Below are 22,619 nucleotides of genomic sequence, written 5' to 3'. Positions count from 1 at the left end.
TTATTTGTAATATAACTAGTTTAAAGATAAATTCGTGCTTCGAGCAACACGAGCTTCTGACTCTGTGCTTTGCAGAGTTATCTTGGTCTAACTCCATACCAAAGAATCTCCATACCCTCCCAAGGGTTTTGTGATTGAGTGGGTTTGGATTTGGCTTGGATCAAGTTTGTATTTTTCCATATCGATACAAGTTAGAATCGATTTTGTAATCGTGCACAATCGAAGCATAGCAATACCAAAGATCCCTAATCCAACACTATTCGAGTTTGACATTTATTTGTGCGTGTTTGTAGACTCGCGAATTACCAGAGATTTCGATTTTCTGAAAGCAATTGAGACGTGAATTTGGCGTGATCACCTGTTAAATACCACGTTGGAAGTGTTCTTTTAACAAATTAAGATTATTACTGTGACTTGAAGAATTAGAAACATGTCTCTCTTTGGGTCTTTGATGGGGGATGTTGAAGATGATCCGTTTTTCGGGTAAGTTGATATTTTATAAATCAAATTTTCCACAATTTGGCAATATAAATAGCGATTCATTTAGTCCCCTATTCAATTTATTAAGTCGAGGACTGTAACTACGTAATGGTCACTAATTGAATGTGCTGTTTTTTGTGCTTTTTTGCATATAGGCTGACGTGACATACGTTTTTTTGTGTCAGGGATGAAGCAATCTTTTCGAAAGCATGTTATGAAAACATAATTCGTGAATACATAGCTAAAGTTAGAGTAAGTGGATATTGTATTGTAGTTTTCCACTTCTTATTCCAATAATTTATCTTCTAATTCTTATATCTCCAATAATTTTATTGTATTATTTTTTTATCTTATTTTATGATTCTACCCCTACTCTGTTTGCAAAATATAATTTGTTGCTGTTATTGCAAACTACTATAAAATAGTATTAGAGTTGGGAATTTTTATGTATTTTATTAGAGAAGAAGTTACTGGTCTTTATAAACACTATAGGTACTGATAATTAATTAATTAATGGTTGATTTTTTTTTAATAGCATGCCTCACTGCTGGGCAAAGGCTTTCCGGTTCTTCCACTATACAGTGTCATGTTTGGTGCATGCTTCCACGAGTTGCTGCAAAATATGGAAATGCACATTTGTATCTCGACAAACACAAACAAACTTTGTTTTTTGTTTCAACAGCTCGCACATGCATCACATGCGTCAAATGAACAACATGATGAACTCTCTCTTCTCGGACCCGTTCGGCATGCTGGGCGGCCCGCTGTCCCTCATGCCGCGGTCCAACATGGCCATGGGCATGGGCGGCATGAGCATGATGCCGTTCATGCCGCAAATGCCTCAGATGAACAGATTGTTCTCTGGTAAGTTAATAATCCTCCGTCACCACTGTGTCTAGACCAGGGACGCACAGTGTTTTATAGAAGCCAAAAAAGTGACATCCTCATTTTATTGCAAATTACTGAAGTTTAGATCATTACAAATGCGAGACTAAAACTCCCGCGTGTCCAATTTGCGTAGTTTCTGTGTAATAATTTTAAGAAAATCGTCTTTTAGGCACCCGGATATTATGAAAAACTTTAAAAAAATTGCAAATCGTTTTATGAACTTTCCGTTGTTTAGTGCTATTGGATAAACCGTCCGAAGACGCAAATTTAGAGGCAATTGTGACATCTCTAGGTATATTGGTTACAAAGATATTAATGAATTTATTGTTTTTGGTTTTTATTTTTTTTCTTCCATGTTCCGCCGTAGTAGGAGCCCATATTTGTATGACAGCTTCATTTATACGTCTTCTATCTACACTATTTTTTACAAGACCTAATTCCGTGGAAGATTGAATTTAAAGCCAATTAAAATTTTCGGTCAGGGCTGCCACTACCAATATCCGGGTACACCCGGATATAATATTAACGCTGTATACACATTATAGCACTTTTATGGGTGGTAAAAATAAACTTTAATATGTTAATAAAAACCTACACATATGAAAGTAGTCTAAATAATACAAGTTTCAGATCAGTTATCATCAACAGTTTAATTTAAACAAAGCAGTAATCAGTAAAATTACACGTAACTAAAAAATAGACAACAGCTCTCTTCTGTATTTAATTATAAATAAAGTTTTCAAATACAACATCACAATCGTCAAAAATCAAAAATTTCTCTCAATAATTCTTTTTTAAGCCTTGGCGATCCAAACGGCGATTCCAAATCTACAGGCATCACCGGTATTCTTTTAAAATTCAGTATATCTTCTAAGTCCATATCAGCATCTGAAACAAAAAATATATTGAAACGTACTGCCCTAAATTTAAATTCCAATTATTAAATGTTTAAAAATTAAATTAAATAAAGTTAGGGTCAAGTACGAGTTGGAGTTGCACATTGAGGATCTGTGTCATCGTACACTGTATGACATGGTAAAATTTTTTTAGACCCTTCGTATGCGAACCCGACTCTCCCTTGGTACTTACTAAATCAGTTCTCGAAGCAGTGGGATCACATTTTCTTCCATATGAACTCGAAACCAGATATCCCCAAGAAAATGGCGTATAAATAAAAATACCGAAGTGCCAACCCTAGCGGCCGGATAACCCGGATATAAAGTGTTTCGATGATTACTTGAATGTTCCACGGAATTAGGTCTTGTCAAAAATAGGGTGGATAGAAGACATATAAATGAAGCTGTCATACAAATATGGGCTCCTACTACGGCGGAACATGGAAGAAAAAAAATGAAAACCGAAAACAATAAATTCATTAATATCTTTATAACCAATATACCTAGAGAAGTCACAATTGCCACTAAATTTGCGTCTTTGAATGGTTTATCCAATAGCACTAATCAACGGAAAGTTTACAAAATAATTTGCATATTATTAACGTTTTTCATAATATCCGGGGGCCTAAAACACGATTTTCGAAAAATTATTACACATAAACTACGCAAATTGGACACGCGGGAGTTTTAGTCTCGCATTTGTAATGATCTAAACTTCAGTAATTTGCAATAAAATGAGGATGTCACTTTTTTGGCTTCTATAAAACACTGTGGGACGTTGCGAATATTCGGATCCGCAACCGCGGAACTTCCGCATTATTTTCAAAATCCGCATCCATATAAAATCGATGCGGAGCTTAATGTGGATGCGGATGTCGAACAAGCCTGTACAGGAACGTATTAGTGGCGGCGTAAGTGCTAGGTAATTTCGTCATTACCTATAACTAGGGAATGCAATCTCGCACCAAGATTGGCGATTCGAGATCTCGCACGAAAAATCTGAATCAAGATAGGGTGTTTCGAGATCTCGACCGTCACACTTTCGAGATCGAGATTAATCTCGGCGAGATCGAGATTTGACAAAATAATTTAAAATGTGTTATTTTGAGCAAAAATCTCGAAGAATTCCGTATATACTACTTATTTAGAGTACCTACGTCAAGTTTTATTTTGAAGATCTTCAAATTAATCAACATTTAATAAAAAAACTACTTTTATTAAAAAAACTAATAATATGTATGTAGTTCTAATTTGCATGTAATTATGAAAAAGTGGTATTATTTATTTTTAATTTTACAAAATTGTAAGCAGAGGCAGTAACATGCTCAGTTGATATTTGTGACAAGCACTCAGCAACTAACAAAAAAATGTAGGGTGCGAGCAAAAATCATAAATAATTGTGACTGGGTACGTTAAGTTCGTCCGATTTTTCCGCACAGAGCGCGCCACAGTGCTTTTATCGTCGGCTAAAGCCGGCCGCATACAATAGCACTGCCTGAACAACATGAACCTAAGGTCAAAAAGATTACTCAAAATAAAGTAATTCACACGGATCAATAATTCAATCTCGTTCGAGATCTCGAAAATATTAATCAAGATCTCGAACGAGATTGCGAAAATCGAGATTTCCTGTCAACGAGATTGAATCTCGAAAATTCGTGCGAGATCTCGCGAGATCTTGAAATTGCGAGATCGAGATTGCATTCCCTACCTATAACGAAATCGTCTAGAGATCCAGAAAAGTCGGCCAAGTTACTGTTTATTAAATATAACGCACCTATGTTCTTGCTCAAATACTAAATGTTACGTTTTTTTAAATAAAAACTATTGAAATGTAATATTTGACGTTTTTTAAGTAACTAATCTTGAAATCCGCATCCGCGGATGTGAGCCTTTAAATATCCGCATCCGCATACACGGATGTCAAAAAATCTGCATCCGCAACATCCCTGGTCTAGACTGTCAGAAGACTGATGACTTGTCTCACGTGTTGTTGGACTGCGTCCGGAATTCGGATTTGAGAAAAATAATTTTTGGTAGTTTGGGCTCCATGCACAATGGACAGATCAATTGTTGGTTGGCAGAGCAACCTGACAAATACACTGATGTGTATACCACTTTATTGATCTCTCCCTTGAGTAGGGACCTATGAAAGCACCCATGAGGCTGACATGTTCACCTAGGTCCTAGAGTGTCCAAAGCCTCAATAAAAATCATGAACGACATGATGAACTCTCTCTTCTCGGACCCGTTCGGCATGTTCCCTACTCCATGGAGATACTGATACTGATACTAGTATCAGTATACTAGTATCAGTATACTAGTATCAGTATCAGTATCAGTATCCTGGAGTAGGGAACTACGAAAGCACCCATGAGGCTGACATGTTCACCTAGGTCCTAGAGTGTTTATAATCATACTACAGATGTAGTGCATAGTTGCTTGCCATCGTATTTTCACGGAAACGCACAAACGTGTTATGCTATTTCAATCGGTCTCAGTACAATAAGTACTGAGGTTGACAGAAGTAGCATGACTTAAAACAAAAAAAATATGAACATTAATCGTTAAAAAAACAAGTGCAGTGATATACACGCATCAGCTTTCAGCTGCTAGTGTATTAAACAATATAATAATATAATAAATACGAACGTTTCCGAGAAAATACGATAGCAACCAATTATGCACTACTTCTGTACTCGTAAATTATTTGGCATGCAAAATATAGACTGGTGAATGCAGATTTCCTCACAATGTTTTATTTTACTAACAAGCAATTTATGACTATGACGTTAGGCACTTATTACAAGAGTTATTTATATTCTTGAAAGACGCATAATAGCTAAGTAGCTATTATGCGTCTTTCAGTCTTTAATAGTCTTTATTATGCGTCGTTGAAGATAGCGGAATATAGTTTAAGAGCCACTACAAAGGACTTTGTACGAGTATAAAGTAAAGAGACTGCAATCATCTTGAGACCGTGCGCATACATTTTTTTTAGTATTGAGTTGACGTACCTCCGGAGTCACTGTGACGTGGTAGATCTGGGACGCCCTGTATAGGTGCTTTGAGTGCAATAGTAAATATTGTATACAACGTGTCCCAAAATTCGGTACCGTCTTAGGTCGTCCCATTCGTTTTTCGTCAAGTTTTAAATTAGTCCTATTCTGCTTTCGTCACTCATTTTACATTCGTCACAATCGTCGGTGGCTTTCGATGAAGAATGAGTGACGAAAGCAGAATAGGACTAATTTAAGAACTTGACGAAAAACGAATGGGACGACCCAAGACGATACCCAAAATTCAACGATAAGCTGGCACCAGAAGATGGACCTGCTCATGACTACTCGAGGAAAAATAAAAAATAAAATTGAAAAGAATATTAATTGAAAAATTGTAGACATGGAGCCCGTTTCTCAAAAGCTTGTAACTTGTAATACAAGCGGATGTCACTTTTTGACAGCTTTTGTTAGAAAGGGACTTCCACTTGTATTACAAGTTACAAGCTTTTGAGAAACGGGCCCATGGTCGTTAAAAATACCACTAGGGGTGTCGATTTTCATTTTTTTTTGTAATTCCATAATAAATTGAGATATATATTTTTTCTTTTTTTTCCTCAAGTAATCATGAGCAGGTCCATCTTCTGGTGCCAGCTTATCGTTGAATGTTGGGACACGTGGTATATTATGTTTTTGTACACAGCAGACCTAGACGGCCCGATGTCTGCCGGCAGCTCCTTCAGCAGCAGCACAGTCGTCATGTCTTCTGGTGGACCCAACGGGAAACCTCAGGTACGTAGATGACAGTAGCGGCACGTCAATAATATCTCTACATCTTATACATAGATTAGGAATCCTCTAGACCGAGTTTAGAGCAATTATTTCATGCAACCGATGATGCCAAAAATGCGGGGGTGCGCGGGACGAGGTGAGCGAAATCCCGTGCCGTGATTGGTCCGTTCAAAGACACGGACGTCACACAAAGACACTTTCGACTCGAACATGGAGTAAAATTACCGTAAGCGCGACTATGCTAAGTCTGGAGGATGTTTTGTCTGTGACCTTATAAAACAAAGTCCCCCGCCGCGTCTGTCTGTGTGTATGTATGTTCGCGATAAACTCAAAAACTACTGAACAGATTTTCTTGCGGTTTTTATAGAGTGATTCTTGAGGAAGGTTTAGGTGTATAATTTGTTACGGTTTAGTGTAACCCGTGCGAAGCCGGGCGGGTCGCTAGTTATTAATATTCTTAGGAAAATCAAAAACACTTGAGACTCATGAGAATAGACAAATATTTCAAGATTTTTTTAACCCCCGAACCAAAAAGAGGGGTGTTATATGTTTGACCCCAATATCTGTCTGTCTGTCTGACCCCAATATCTGTCTGTCTGTCTGATGTATCGTAGCTCTCGAACGGATGGGCCGATTTCGATGCGGTTTATGAGTTTTCTTGCGGTGTTTCTTAACTGTTTCATAGAAATCGATCCAGTAGTTTATAGGGTATCAGCCGAGAGGAGTTTTCCATAATGATGTAAGGCATTTTTGGCATAAAATGGATTTAGTATGTATCCAGGTGTATTCTATTAAAATTTTCAATATGTGCAGTTTTTGTAGTAACATACGTACGTAATAAGTACATTATTTTTATATTGGTTCATTTCGTCTAATATGGTTGGAGAAACATCCAACATTTACAACATTTAGGTATAACTTGAAACGCAAAATAGACGCCAGTCGTAGAGTTGCGGAAAACCTGCCTTGCTTACAATACAATTCAGACAATAGGTGTAACTTGGAACAAAATTAGATTTTTTTTAAAATATTTTATGGCTTGGCAGCCCCATAACGCGCCGCGCAAAGTTTCGAAATGGGTCGTCAATTATTTCTTCTGAAATTGTTTGGGTTCTTACTGACTTACGAATCTTTTAAATATAATTTGTGACCTTGGAAACGCTTATTTGGTTCACCGGTTTTTACAAGCTTTTTATTAACTTGCAATGCAATGTACCTATGTATCTCAGTATGTATGTAATGTAGCTATGTACGGGTCAAAACTTGCAAGTTAAATTTGACCCACTTCCCGACTTCCAATGAAGCTGAAACACAAATTTGCATACATATGTAAGTTGGGTGACAATGCAATATTATGGTACCACCGAGCTGATCTGATGATGGAGATAGGAGGTGGCCATTAGGGCTTGCATTCCGGAATTCCGGAATCTCGGACAAAATTTCCGATATTACAATTCCGGAATTGATACAACTGAATATCGAAAATTCCGGAATTGGATTTAAGTACTTTTTTAGGTTTTAATACGTTTATTATTGAAAATGGTTAAGAAATTACACTATACTGGTGTTTTTTGTTGTTATTAAGTGATGACTAAGAGGTCATTCAGTGAACTATAGTAGGTATAGGTACATTTAACTTTTCCGTTTTCTAAAGTAGTGAGAAAGCAATAATGGGCTCATAAAAAAAAGCAAAGCGATTTACTTGCTTAGAATAGTCAGAATAGTCTGAATCCTACATAAGCGAATTTTAAGAAATGAAATTTAAAAATATTTTGACTTTTTATCTTCGATTCAGAGAGGTTTTCTCTATCAACGATTTCGGATCCTGTAGAAGCACATAATATATGATATACTGAATCATAATTAGGAACTAGGAAGGAAAAAGCCAAACTTAGACCTTCAACTTCTTAAACAACACCACTACCTACTAGGTTAGGAAGACTAGGAAGCTATTATATTTAACAATTTTATAAAATTATGCATCGAATGGTTTGCTATAGCAACTATAGTCTCCCCAAATAAATAACCTGTCATAGAAGCGAATTTAAGTATCCATGTTAATAAGGTGCGTAGGTAAATAAGAGGTGAAAAAAAATGGAAATTAAATTTCTCTTAAACAATACTAACACTAACTTTAATAAACGTTAAGTATCAGAATTTCACATTTTTTGTTATTTCTTACTAAACAATCGAATAAAAATATGATATACTTACCCTAATTCCGGAACCAGTTCCGGAATTCCGGAATTGGAATCCAATATCGAAAATCAGTTCCGGAATTGGAAACCATCCGATATTGCAAGCCCTAGTGGCCATAGGAACTCTGTGATAAAACAACGAAACCTAATTGTGTTTGCGGTTTTTCGAATTGTCTCGATAAGTATTAGTTGCCTGTGGAAAGAAAAGTACCTACACTCAGCGATAAAAGCTTGTACCAAAAACCGGGCAAGTGCGAGTCGGACTCGCGCACGAAGGGTTCCGTACCATAATGCAAAAAAAAAAACAAAAAAAAACGGTCACCCATCCAAGTACTGACCACTCCCGACGTTGCTTAACTTTGGTAAAAAATCACGTTTGTTGTATGGGAGCCCCATTTAAATCTTTATTTTATTCTGTTTTTAGTATTTGTTGTTATAGCGGCAACAGAAATACATCATCTGTGAAAATTTCAACTGTCTAGCTATCACGGTTCGTGAGATACAGCCTGGTGACAGACGGACGGACGGACGGACAGCGAAGTCTTAGTAATAGGGTCCCGTTTTACCCTTTGGGTACGGAACCCTAAAAATGAAATTTTTACCAAAAAGTCCTGTCTCCATCATCAGATCAGCTCCATGTCATCATAATATTGCATTGTTATCCGATTTACATTTGTATGCAAAATTTCAGCTCAAGTACCTACTAACAGGGCAATTTAAATAAAAGCTTGTGAAGGCTTTTCCATAGTCGGGTACAAAATAGCGATTTGAGATCCACAAAAACCAACCACTATAGTCTGTATCTTTAGGTATTTCAACTATTTAAATAAAAGTAAGAAAAATCTACCCTCAAATGGCTCCTTAAGACAGTTGAGGGTAGATGAAAACATTATATGATCAAATAATGTAGGTTAAAATCAGGTCGTTCAGTGACAGATCCAGGCGGTTTTGTATTTGGTTGGGTAACCAATAAATGTTATAACTATATACCCGAAAATGTACAAATTATTTGTTTACTTTTATTTAAACACCTAAAGATACAGAGCACAGTAATAATAATAGTCGGGTACAAAAAACAGATACGAGATCCGCAAAAACCAAGCACTAGGCATGTCTAATATGAATTATGTAGTTGTGTTAATGGGTGGTGTCATACGTATGGACTTGAACCAGGGTCACGGCCGGTCAGCGGCGTAGGCAGTTTGCCAATGACTTATGTTTGAATCTGAATCTAATGATAAATGACGATTTGTTGATGTAAAGTTTGAAAACGATGGGTTGTTTCATTCAAGTTGCTATGGTACACAGTTTGCTACGATGATTATTCAAAAGTATAAAATTTATACGGACCAATGGTATTGTCATATTCATCATATAATTCTACATATTACTATAGCTTTACTATTACATATTTAGGCGCATTGGCGCCCCTAGCTGTAATGCTGTAGAATGATACCTGAATAAATTACAAATAACTATCATATACTTACTTAATAACATTGATAAGGATATAACTGCATATATGAGTTTAAGCAATAAGAATCGCAAAAAACCGCACAATATCGAAAGATTTCGGTATTTTATTGATGTAACATTTATGTAACAATAAGCTAAGTATATAACGTATATTATGCGAAAAAGGCTTAGTTTTCAGGATATTGATTATTTTATATGATTAACATTTAACAAGTCAAAAAATCTCTAGGCAAACTCAATCTAATCAATTGAATGCGGTTCACCGCGCGAAATGTTATTATCGTAGTGCGAACTGTGCCCCGTTTTTTAAAAAAACTATTTAATTATGTTGTTCTAGCCTTCTGAGACCCAGAAGCAATTGTTTTAACCTTGAATTTTGTCTGGTTTGAACCCTTAGAGCGGTTTCGCACTACGTCCGATCCGAATCCGATCCGAACCCGTGAAAATATGGTCTGTAGTAGCCGTAGAACTATTTCTATGGTAAGTTACGCACCGCACACGTTGAATGACGGAAAGAAATCGGATGACGGAGATCGGATCTAGTGCGTAACTTACCATAGAAATAGTTCTACGGCTACTACGGACCATATTTTCACGGGTTCGGATCGGATTCGGATCGGACGTAGTGCGAAATCGCTCTTAGTCGAACAATAAAAGTTGAAAATTGATATGCTAATGTAAAATGTGTTCGCTTCGCTTTTTCTCCGTCAATAAAAAATAACAGTCGTAGATATGTTTGAATAAATCCTATTTTTGAATTAAATCGTAGATTTAATGTAATAAAATATTAAACGTTTGACTTCAGGTATACAGCTCGACCAGCAGCACAAAGATCGGCCCCAACGGCGTCAAGGAGACCCGCAAGACCCTGCAGGACTCGCGCACCGGGACCAAGAAAATGTCCATCGGTACGTTTTTTTTAACCGCTTTACACATTTCTATAACCTACAATAGAATTACAGAGCCAATTGGCCTGATGACAGTAACAAAGAATCATGGAAATAATGGTTTCAAAGAAACATATACGTAAATACGATTCTAAAAAATGGCCCAATCTCAGTATAAACATTAGGATTATTAATATATTCAATAAAATAAAACTGCAAAATTCTCTAATCGGCCATTTTGACTGAAACGCGAATCAGAAGCGAGCTAAGAATTGACGTCATCAATGTATGACATATTTCTTAGAGCAACATAGACAACCTCATTGACTGTAATCCATTACGTCCTCACCAAAGAGTTTGGAAGTTCAAAAAAAATATTATTTTTGCCACTAAACATTTATTACGTCCAAAAAATATTATTACACGATATAAAGTAAATATTTATTTGTTATTATATAAATAAAACGCTAAATAATACGATATTTCACAAAAAATCTTTTTTAATTTTTAGGCTGAATGGAACTATCATTGCCATGTTGGCTGTCGGAACTAGAAAAAATTAAAAAGTAAACCCGGCGCTCGGTGATTTTCACTCAAAATTTACATGTATCTAAATAATTCATCTTAAATTGCAACCGTGTGAGAGTCTTTGTATAAAATGACTTATTGTGAACAATTTTTGTAATGTATTTATCACCCCTAATCGTAATATATGGTGCTGAATTAACAATATCATTCGGATTCAAGGGAAATTCGTAACTGTAAGTATGTAAACAATGTCTACCACCATAATTTATGACGTCACAAATGGCGTGTGATGCGTTTTCGCGCGAGGTTTAAACTAGCTATAATAAAATGCAATTATTTATGTTAAATCTTATGAGTATAGCTGAAATATTGTGTTTTTCGGAACCAATACAAGTGTACCGATAATATTAAAAGGGATTTCAAAATTTGTCATCAGGCCAATTACAGGTTCTCAGTCTCACTTATAAAACTTGACTATCAAATTAAGTTCGAATATCATCATCAGACTTAGATGTTTTTGTGGCAAAAACGAGTGTTTGAGAAAATGAAACATCGACAAATCTGTTATCGATAAGTCATAGGTTGATTAGTATTTAAAATATGTAACTTTTACTTGCTGTAGGTAAGTTACCGAGAAATTTCAATAATGCAAATCAATTACAAAGCGGTATATAATTTCTTTATGGCATATATTTAACACTTAAACAGTGCCAAAAGAATACAAAACTACCAATATATCAAAAGAGAAGATGATATCGAACGTGTTGTGTATTTCGCGGTAACTATCTTCTTATAAAATGTAATAAATAATATCTAAGTATAACGTTAAGGTAACAACGATAACAGGCGTCGGATCTCGACATTCCTCACTCGCTCAAAAATATTTATTTGTAATAAAATATGTCGTTTGTCTTTATAGGCCACCACATCGGCGAGCGAGCTCACGTGGTGGAAAAAGAGCAGAACGTGTATTCAGGCGACCAGGAGGAGAGACAGGAATTTATTAATTTGGATGAGGACGAGGCTGAGGATTTCGACAGGTGATTTATTTTTAACCGACTTCAATTTCATAGAAGGAGGAGGTTCTGTATTCGGTGGTGGCTATTTTTTTTTTTTCTATGTACTTTCACTGATTACTCCGACATCCGTAGACCGATTTGAGTAATTCTTTTTTTGTTTGAAAGGAGCTACCTCCGAGTTGGTCCCATTTTAATTTGGTTCTGTTCTGATGATGGGATCCATGAGGAATTGAGGGAACTCCTCAATTTTTAAAGGCACATGCATGGTGTTTTGGGCGTTTTCTTAAGCAACTCGAGCATTTTCTCTCGAAAACCACTAATTTGATGAAATAGACCTGATGATGATGATTATTTTGATGATAATGATGATGATTTCTTTAAATGTAAGTATGTTCAGCGATTACTCTGGCACCTGTGATCCGATTTGAGTAATTCTTTTTTTGTTTGGAAGAAGTTACCTCCAAGGTGTTTCCGTATTATTTTTGGTTCTGGTCTGATGATGGAATCCATGAGGAATTGAGGGAACTCCTCAATTTTTAAAGGCACGTGTTAAGTGATTTCGGGGTTTTCTAAAGTAACTCGAGCATTTGCTTCCGAAAACCACCAATTTGATGTACTGCAACTGTAGCCTTACCACGAGTTTGACATTGACATATTCGCTAACGTCTTATGCATCTAAATGTAACTTTTTATGCATCTCGCTCACACTAAGGTTAGTACGAGCGAGATGCATGGGAAGAAAGTTATACACATGCTAGCGAATATATCAATGTCAAACTCGTGGTAAGCTGGTAAGGCTACTGATCGGGGGTTAGGGTTAGGAGTTAAGGGGTCAGAGATTAACGGGTCGGGGAATGGCGGTTGAAGGGTTGCTGGTTCAGGATCGAGGGGTTCCTGGATCAGGGGTTGATGTGCTGTGAGGTTGAGTGATCGGGGGGCTGAGGGATTGGGTCAGTGGCGGGGCGGGCGGATGGATTTAGTTGACAGGAATTATAATTTCCCAGACGGACTCGAGACAATTCCTGGTTCAGGGTCGAGGGGTTCCTGGATCAGGGGTTGATGCGCTGTGAGGTTAAGTGATCGGGGCGTCGAGGGATTGGGCCAGTGGCGGGGCGGAGGATGGATTTAGTGTAGTAGTGACAGGAATTATAATTTCCCAGACGGACTCGAGAAAATTCCTGATTACATACATATTTATTAAAGTAATAGGTACACGAATTTAGTGTTAAACATGATCTTGTTTTTCATTCATGCGTCGCGCTCTTAACAATGCGTTAAAACTAAAAATGGAAAAATAAAAACTTTTTACAAAAAAAATCAAAAGGATGAAATAAAATATTATCCTTTTTGAAGTCTATGCGTTACCAACTGATATGTTTGAAGTCGGTGCCAAGCCAAGTAGTAACAATACCAGTCAAAATAATCAGCTTTATAGCTATAAATCCCATTAGAACTGCACTAATAACTATTACAAATGTGTAAGTAATTTTGTCTGCCTCTTTGTCGCCTTTTCATGGCTAAACAACTGAACCGCTTTAGGTGAAATTTGGCAAGAAGGTAAATTTCTTAAATTGTTTTATATTTTGAAATGTAGTCCTCTGGATAAGGGACGGGAAATTACTCAGTCCCAATCTCACACTTGCGTGCTATAGACTGTTCGAGCATTAGTAAGAAATGCTCTTTAAATAATACGACGAAAAAAAATGCATTGGATTACCACTAATGTGCCGACAAACATAGTACAGACTGCGCCAAGAAGGTTTGATCGTGTGTTCTGAGTTCTGAGGTGTGTTCTTAGATACAATCGACGTCAAAGATATATTTACACTTTTGCACCTTACTCCTTTGTAATAAGGCGAAAAGTGTAAACATATTTTTAACGTCGACTGTACCTACAGAAAGTACGTTCATTGTCGTCGTGTAAGGCAATCCAACGTAGGTACATCCTTATCGAATCGCACCAAAATCATGGTATGCTTCAAAATTTGGCTTGGCACCGACTTCAAACATATCAGTTGGTAACGCATAGATTTCAAAAAGGATAATATTTTATTTCATCCTTTTTGAAGTCGGTTTGATTTTTTTTGTAAAAAGTTTTTATTTAGGGTAAAATGATTGATATTGATACAGATTTTGTAGACATTTTAAATTTTTTGAAAATAGTTATTTACGATACAAGTGCGGAAAAGAGGAAGTTCGAAACGAGTGGCGACAAATTAAAACACGACCGAAGGGAGTGTTTTAAATCGACACGAGATGCGAATTACCTATTCGCACGTGTGTCGTACAACGTTTTACAGTACATATGGTTCTTAAAATTTTTGACATACGCACGAAAAGTGCTATTTTACGCACTAGGGCGGGAAAATAGGACCATATGTACTGTAATAATATTTTTTATACCGATTGTTTTTAATTAGAATATTGTTTTTAGTTAAAGTGCCATCCGGTTCTTTTATTAAAGTAGCCAGGTTTTTTTTCTAAGATTTTATACTCTATAATTTTTCAGCGTCGAAGAGTTTTCTAATTAGATTTCAGCGGATCACTATTTAGACTACTATCGCCCGTTAACCGTTAACCGTCGGACCTTATCACAAAAGGCATAAGGTCTACCGATGGACAGTTATGAGTTTCGCCATTTGTACGTACTAAATATCGTTTTCCGATAGAAAGTTACGGTCAATTGAAGTACTCCGTCTTTATATTTCGGCAGAGAGTTCCAGCAGAAAGCCGGCGCCTACGCGCGCCCCGGCCGCGCCGCCCTCGCCGCCCCCCCCTCCCGCGCGCCGCGCCTGGCTGTAGAGGCCGCGCCCGAGCACGCCGCGCACGAGCACGCCGGCGCCGGCGCCGCGCCGATACCCAAGTTAGTACTTTACCATATTATTGAGGCCCGGAAGTTGTTACTTATGCTGGCTAAGAATTAATTGAATCCGAAGCCGGCAATAGGGAGTATTACGCGAAACTCTGCGTATGCGGCGCCGCTCCCCCTCTCCGTCCCGATCTGGGGGTCTCCCGCGAAACAAGAAAAATCGAAATTTCGTCATCTAACCTCTCTATCCCTCTTACACATTCGAGCGATAAAGAGGCAGATAACTAAGTGTCGATTTTCGCGTTTCCCGGTAGGCCCTTAATTGTTAACAGACCGCCTTGATGCATCAATGTCACATTTTATTGTTTGTGAAAACAAAGTCAAAAAAAGTTTAAGGCACAGTATGTACAAGTTACTCTATGGTTTACTAGAGGAGCTAGTGCTGCACTCTGGTGGCAAAACATTGCAGTAATACTCCCAATTAGCCTTGCAGCCGAGTCATATATTATGCTGTTCTCAAAAATGGTGCAAGAAAATAACTAGTACAACATTATAATAATAAGTACTGGTCATCTATTTGGCTGTTTAATGAACCTATGCCTACATTTGCTATGGGCATTTTAAGTTTTTAAAAAGTTTGGGACCCCACAAATAATCATATTTGTATGCAACATTGCTGTCGAGAAATCAAGACTGCAATTGTTTTTTCTCAAAAATGGACGGCAAAGTCGACGTTGCCGTATAAAAATTTGGTCGCGAAGTGCGGAGTTTATGGTCAGTCAAAAATTAAAAAGTTAAAAACATTGCAGTCTCGATTTTGGGACTGCAATGTTGCATACAAATTCCATTATTTGTCGAGTTCCAAACTTTTTAAAAGTTAAAATGGCCATATCAAATGAAGGCACAGGCCCATTAAACAGCCAAACAGATGATTAGTACCGCGACTATTTAACTGTCTCAAATAGGTTGACGTATTTTCGGCAGAAAAATACACTTCTATTTTTTTATTAAAAAAATAAAAAGGCGGCAAAGCTAATTTTTTCAATTGTTTCTACTTTTTTCTGTGAAAATATATACGTAAGAACGTTGCTTTTGTAAAATATTTCTATGATATTTATATTTCTTGCACCATTTTTGAGAAAAGCACTATATATGACTCGGCTGGAAGGCTACTTGCTGGCTTCGGATTCAATTAAACGGACTCCCAAGGTCGTCCGTTTAAAACGAATCCTCAGCCTGCAAGTAGCTACTTCCGAGCCTCGACAATAATGTACTATTAATTTTCGTCGATTCGACTTTCAAAATGGCTGCCACGTCACAGGCTTAGTCTAGTGTGGGGCCACAGGATACCTATAGATATTTGTTAACAGGTTCTTTTAAAATTAAAATTAAAATGATATGGTAACTGTGCCACTACTGTAATGTTATGTAAAATTGTAAATACCTGAACAGCACAACTCATAGATCTAAAATGCCACGGTACAATATTACACCCCGGTTGCTTGCTTAAAAATCAGACTCATATGTTTATGGTAAATGGAACCCTTTAAAGAATCCTACAAGTATGGAATTTGATTTTATATTATGCTCTATTTTCCCTCTGTCTATATCATATATAATTATGTAATTGCTATTTTATAATTGTTATAAAGCTTTGTAGATTTTGGATCTCTATGACCTTTTGCAAGCAAAACATATTACATTCATAAAATGAAATATGCACTTAATTAATTTTTTGGGAAAAAAAAACATAACCCACCTTGTTTACAAAAGGCTTCTCTCTTGATTATAAACTCTAAGCGAAAAAATCAATGTCAATAATTCATTGAATAATTTTACGGTTTAGACTCACTTGTTTTTAGTCACTCGCGCGACATGTTTCGGGGAGCCTAGGTCTCCTTTCTCAAGCACTAACAGTGCGAGCAGCGTTCACGACGGCCGTGTATCGCGTAATTATTCAATGTTAGTATGTCTCACAACAGTTTAAATTCGGTCAATAATTCAATCAAATTTTAAACAAATTAAGGTTTTAAATACTGAATCATAAAAGTCGATATAAAATTAACTCCAAGATTGATAAATATTGACAAATATTATATTTTTTGGGTATTGTAAGAGTTTCTAATTAAGTTGTAGAAAGTAGCTGGCATGTTGATTCTTTTCTTTTGCACTTATTACTGTATATTTATTTGAGCACAATCTACACTGATTTTATATTTTCTGTTTATTTACCTATGTAGCAAATAAGTAGCTGTATGTTTGTAACATAAGGCATTTTACAACGAAACAAATGTGCCGTTTTTAACAAAAAGGGTATTGTCATTGGGCTAGTTTCCGTCCATGCTCTAGTTTTCGTCCACTTGACGGATTAGCAAATAATATATTTCATTTTTAATTTGCTTTTTGCGAAATATATTTTTTATATAGATAGATATATTCTTTAGACATTAAAGATTGTAATAAGTCCAAATTTGTGCAGCAATGTAGGTTTATATTCTAATTTCGTCAAATTGACGAAAACTAGCGCTATGACCCTATGTATTATCTGTTGACAATACCATATTGACAACAGACTTTGAGGTGCCTTTTACGTCCCAAATGCTTTATGTTATAAAAACATCAGCTATTAACACATTCAATACCACTAAGTGCTACGGGTTACGCTCGTAGCGCGTAGCCACGGTTTCGTCGTATGTAGCGCGTAGTCGCTACGAACAGTGTACCCGACAGTCGGGTTCTTGGTGTTGAATGTGTTAAACAAGTTTGTATCAATTTAAACACAACCTTAATTTCTTGCATTTGAGGTTGATTTTCAAACGTAATGGATGCAAGCTTGTTCTAAGCTGTTAGAGTCGCCATCTTGTACAATAAAGTAGGACTAATGGACAAAACAGATATTATAAGACTATCTGTCCTGTAAATATTCCGTTTCATTCAAAACCATCGTTGAAACATTTCAAATACTTAGAAAAAATAATTTAATTACACTTAAGAAGCGATTAAAATTGATTACGTTGCATGGAATTAAAAAAAAACATATATCACGTCTTAAAAACTTCTTAAAATCCAAGATGGCGGCCCTATCTGTAGCTAGCGCATGTATTGCAGTTCGAATAGCGAACGAGAAAGACGCGCCATTCGGCCCACGCCGCGCCGCCCGCTGAGAACTGCTGCCAGCCCGCTCGCACAGGGCGCCAACAGGTGAGCCAGAGCGAGACGACATGATAGCGACTTGGACGTTGGGTTGTTTAGAAGATTCAAGGACAATTTAATGAGTCAACTTTGACAGGTTGATGTTAGATGGCGCTACTGCGATACTTCGCGAGACACGTTCTGCGTTTAAACATTGTACTTTTTTACATTGAAACTCCTTGGTTTCGCCTGGTTATTCTATACAGAAAAGTTGTACATATAAATATATAGTTGGTCAAACCAATTGTCAGTCAGTAAGAACCAGGAAAACTACTTATCCTTTTCTTTTGGGTGCTAGTACTAGTGTAAGACAAAGATAGTATGATTCTCTCTGTCTATGATTGAAATGAGACAGTCCTTTGACAAACTATAGCTAGATTGTTTCGCTTGATAATTGGCGGCCATCTTTAGTTGACCTGTCAAAGTGACAGCCTCGAAATTTTCCTTGAATCCCAACTTCTATAAAACTCAGTGTTCTGTATAACAACTCACCTTTCGACACTAATGGGCATCATCTAAAAAATCTAAAGCATCGTCTACTCAAATTCCAACATCATAAAATAATACAATAACGAAATTATAATCATCTTTCAATCTTTTTTGTGCAATCAATAAATTACAAAATATAAAAAAAGAACTGTAGTAAATTTTTTAGCTGTTTAACAGAATGTAAACAAAAAACACAGGGTCATTTGGGTACTTATAGAGATGAAAATATCGAAGCTAATAAATGTTTATCTCATTGGCTGAATGATCGAGTCACGTGGCTTGTAAACATCCTGTTAAATACTTAAAACAATAGGATACACTCATACAGATCAATATAAAATTATTCACTAAAGTTACTAAGTTCAAACCATCCTTAACAATTTATTAAAATAAATAAAAACTTACTAACAATTAAATTTTAGCAGAAATGATCCCCCAAAACAGTTTTTATTGAAACCTTTATATCATTTCTCTTTCACTTTCAGATACCAAATGAGACGTCACTATTAGATGTATCGTAATAAATAATATTTTATTTTATTACGTTGTACATACGTTTGCTATGTTAGTATTATATTTTTTGTACATAGAGTTAAACGTCTTGCAAAAATCAGAAAAAATATCAACCGAAGTAATTTAAAAAAAGCAACCGGAATATAATTATTTGTACTAGCATGTGTCCATGTTATCATAATGCTAAAATAATATTTGCACGCAATTTCATATTACTATTTATTGCTGTATATTTGTAGTTACGCTTAATATTTGTAGTTAGTTTAAGCTTCATGGCATGAGGATTAACTACATATTTATTTTGTATCCATGGCTATGTTTCTTCCAAACCACAACTCCATATGTGTTTTTTTTTTAATTTTAAGTAGCGTCTTCAAATTTTGATGACACCATAACAGACTCGTATGCAATCTTAGCGGCTATTTATAAATTACGTCATTTCAAATTAGGGGGGGGGGGGGTCTGGACATCGGATGATGGTAGTATGACGTAGGAGGAAACGGGGTCTTTCGAAGCATGATTTTTGGATGATTTTAGGGGGGGAGGGGTCAAAAATCGTCAAAAATTGATGACGTAATTTATGGACAGCCCCCTAGGAAGGTTTATCGCCTTGATTATATTTTCCCCAATTCTGCTTTTGATCCCTGGTATAGCAATATATTAAGCTCATTATAACAAACTTCATTTCCATTCCAGTTCGTCCGTGCGCTCCGTGTACGGCGGCTCGCACCCGCAACGCCACCGGCACGACCGCCCCCGCAACAAGCGCCACTCCCCCGCCGAGCACTAGCTGCCACCGCTAGAAAACACAGGAACTGACAGGCGGTAACATCTGGTATTATGCTAACGTCACTTTGAATAACGTATATGGCGCGGGTTTATGGGGAAAAGTTCATGTGCCGTTTCCAATCAAAAAGTCCCACTTTGTCGCTTGCCAAGACGACGCTTTGACAGGTTATTCGTATAAAGATCAAATATATAAAGGCATGAAAATCTCGTCTTTATGGTAAGCGACATAGTGAGACCTTTGACTAGACTTCGACACATAAAAACTTCTAATCTTCCTTTAGTGAGGCATACGCATAGCAACAGTTAAAATATGCCGGAACCAACAAGCAACCGCAAAATCATTCTTATGAGAATAATGTATATGGCGCAGTATTTTCGGAAAAGTTTTGGTTAGGTCTTATACGTTACTTGATAATAATAGCTCCCAGACCCACAGCGATATAATGCCGGGATCAACAGGCGGTAACATCAATATTACGCTAACGTCACTTTGAATAACGTATATGGCGCTGTATATTGGGGAAAGATTAGATACGTCTGAAGACCGATATATTACGAGATACTAATGAGTAATGATGTATCAGGTGAAGACGATCTGTCTGGCTATTATCTCCCTCTTTAATTAGCAATCTAACAAAACCACCAATAAATGTATGAATTGCGCGCCAATATAATTGTTATCATAAAAAAATGTATTTACGTCAATGACATCCATAGTGGTCAATTTTGTGTTCTTTGGCGTAAAAATAATAATAAGCCAAAATATAAGAGACCATGTAAAAATTGGATATAGTTATAATCTGTGTTCAATTCAAAATAAGACAATTCCCAATTAATAATATTTCCTTAGAATTAAATAGTTGCTTGTCTAGAATTTCAATATGTTCTTATTTTGTCGATTTTTTATGTATAATAGAAGCGAAGCGACATGCATAATATAAATAAATATTTGAGGACAATTACTTCTCTGTTCAAAAATTTTATGTCAACTTTTTCTAAACGATAAGACCAACTATTTATCGTAGCTTCTCAAGTCGCGCTTCTGTTGTACAATCGAGAGTAATAAAATGGGTCATTTTCTATTATATATTCCACTCAGAGTGACCCTTTTTATTGCTATTGAGTATATTTAGTATTATAGTGTCCAATACTCGTATCGACTGCTGTATATGTAGCTAAACGGGTAAGTTGCTCAAAAAGGTCTAAGCACATTCTCACTCTCTTAACGATTATGTTTTGTTCGGATAATTTTGGATACTTCACCCGCTTAGCTACTTATGCTGTGTTACAGTCAACTTCAAAGATATGTTTATATTTTTCGCCTAATTACAAAGGCATAAGGTGCAAAAGTGTAAACATATCTTTGGCGTCGACTGTACACATCAGCGGTCAGTAGTACGGTCGCATTTTTATCGCTTGTCGCCATGCCTGTCACATTCTAACAAGTATGTAAGTGCGAAAGGGACGGGTATAGTGTCAGGTGACAAAAATTTAACCATGCTGCGCCCGCTGACCATAAGTGTTATCAATAATACAGTTAGGTTAGTTATTCCATGTCATGAATCGTTATTTTTGTATGGATTCGGTGTAATTTATAGAATATGAGTATGATGGACGATTAGATTTCATGACATGACCATAACATAAGTGTGTTGACACTTTACATGTATTCTTATTATAAATGTTTGCGACCCTCTTAGCTAGGTGGCGCTTAAATAAATGCAGCGTAACTTCTTCTTAACTTCTTTAACTTTTTTTTTCTTACCAACTGTCTTTGTTAGTTAAGGGGTAGATCTTTTTATTTTCGGGAAAACACAACGACCTATTCATGATCTAATTTTAAAAAGTGTGTGACTGTGAGACATTTGAACTCTATTTGCGCCATTTTACCCACGCTGGTCTTGGGTAGAATTGTATGTCTCTAACTTTATAATGTTATTTTCCAGTAACTTTTTTTTTATTGCTCGAAAAAGTTGGTTTAAGCTTATAAAACCTAAAAAGTCACCTATTTTAATTTCCTTAACCGTATACCACAAGAAATGGCGAATTCTGATGCTGTAGGTGTGATATGAATAAATTATTGCCATCTGTGAGACTTTAGTTTGACTTTTGAGAGTAATTAATGACCAAAGTGTGATCTGGGGCAATGTGGGTAATTCCTCAATAATGGGGCAATTTCTAACTACAAACAAGTCTACGGTGAAATATATAGTTGGTCAAACCAATTTGTCAGTCAGTAAGAACCAGGAAAACTATACTCATCCTTTTCTTTTGGGTGATGGTACTAGTGTAAGGGGCTGTCCATAAATTACGTCATCGATTTTTGACGATTTTTGACCCCCCGCCCCCTAAAATCATCCAAAAATCATGCTACGAATGACCCCGTTTCCTCCTATGTCATGCTACCATCATCCGATGTCCAGCCCCTCCCCCCCTAATTTGAAATGACGTAATTTATGAATAGCCCCTAAGACAAAGATAGTATGATTCTCTCTGTCTATGATTGAAATGAGACAGTCCGTGGACAAACTATATTTGAAGACACCACCATAAATCTCAATTTTATTTGATGTTGACATCAGAATTACGGTAACTGCACTTCGAGTAGTGTATATGGTGACGTATTTTGGGGAAGTAGAGAGGTGACTACTGACTGTATAGGTA

The 22,619-nt window shown here is 36.5% G+C and overlaps 1 protein-coding gene across 2 annotated transcripts; it reads left to right on the top strand.

The window, feature by feature from the left end:
* Positions 1–276: 276 nt before the first annotated feature.
* Positions 277–20,835, top strand: LOC134797761 (myeloid leukemia factor). Of its 2 annotated transcripts, none has more exons than XM_063770124.1 (8): positions 277–483; positions 1,163–1,344; positions 5,970–6,055; positions 10,535–10,637; positions 12,064–12,184; positions 14,877–15,026; positions 18,081–18,173; positions 19,863–20,835. In XM_063770124.1, the coding sequence occupies exons 1-8, from the start codon at positions 431–433 to the stop codon at positions 19,954–19,956; spliced, it is 882 nt and encodes a 293-aa protein (XP_063626194.1). In that variant the 5' UTR covers positions 277–430; the 3' UTR covers positions 19,957–20,835. The 2 variants fall into 2 exon arrangements, with proteins under 2 accessions (XP_063626194.1, XP_063626192.1); XM_063770122.1 differs by having other exon boundaries at positions 5,967–6,055.
* Positions 20,836–22,619: the final 1,784 nt, after the last annotated feature.

Source organism: Cydia splendana, chromosome 15, assembly GCF_910591565.1.
Source record: "Cydia splendana chromosome 15, ilCydSple1.2, whole genome shotgun sequence".
In the NCBI taxonomy this organism is placed as follows: domain Eukaryota; kingdom Metazoa; phylum Arthropoda; class Insecta; order Lepidoptera; family Tortricidae; genus Cydia; species Cydia splendana.
This window is presented reverse-complemented; position numbering and strand designations above follow the sequence as displayed.

Coding starts and splice junctions, on each gene's coding strand:
- LOC134797761 (XM_063770122.1), top strand. CDS start 431: ATGTCTCTCTTTGGGTCTTTGATGGGGGATGTTGAAGATGATCCGTTT. Junction 484..1,162: donor GAAGATGATCCGTTTTTCGG/GTAAGTTGATAT, acceptor TTGTTTCAACAG/CTCGCACATGCATCACATGC. Junction 15,027..18,080: donor GGCGCCGCGCCGATACCCAA/GTTAGTACTTTA, acceptor CATGTATTGCAG/TTCGAATAGCGAACGAGAAA.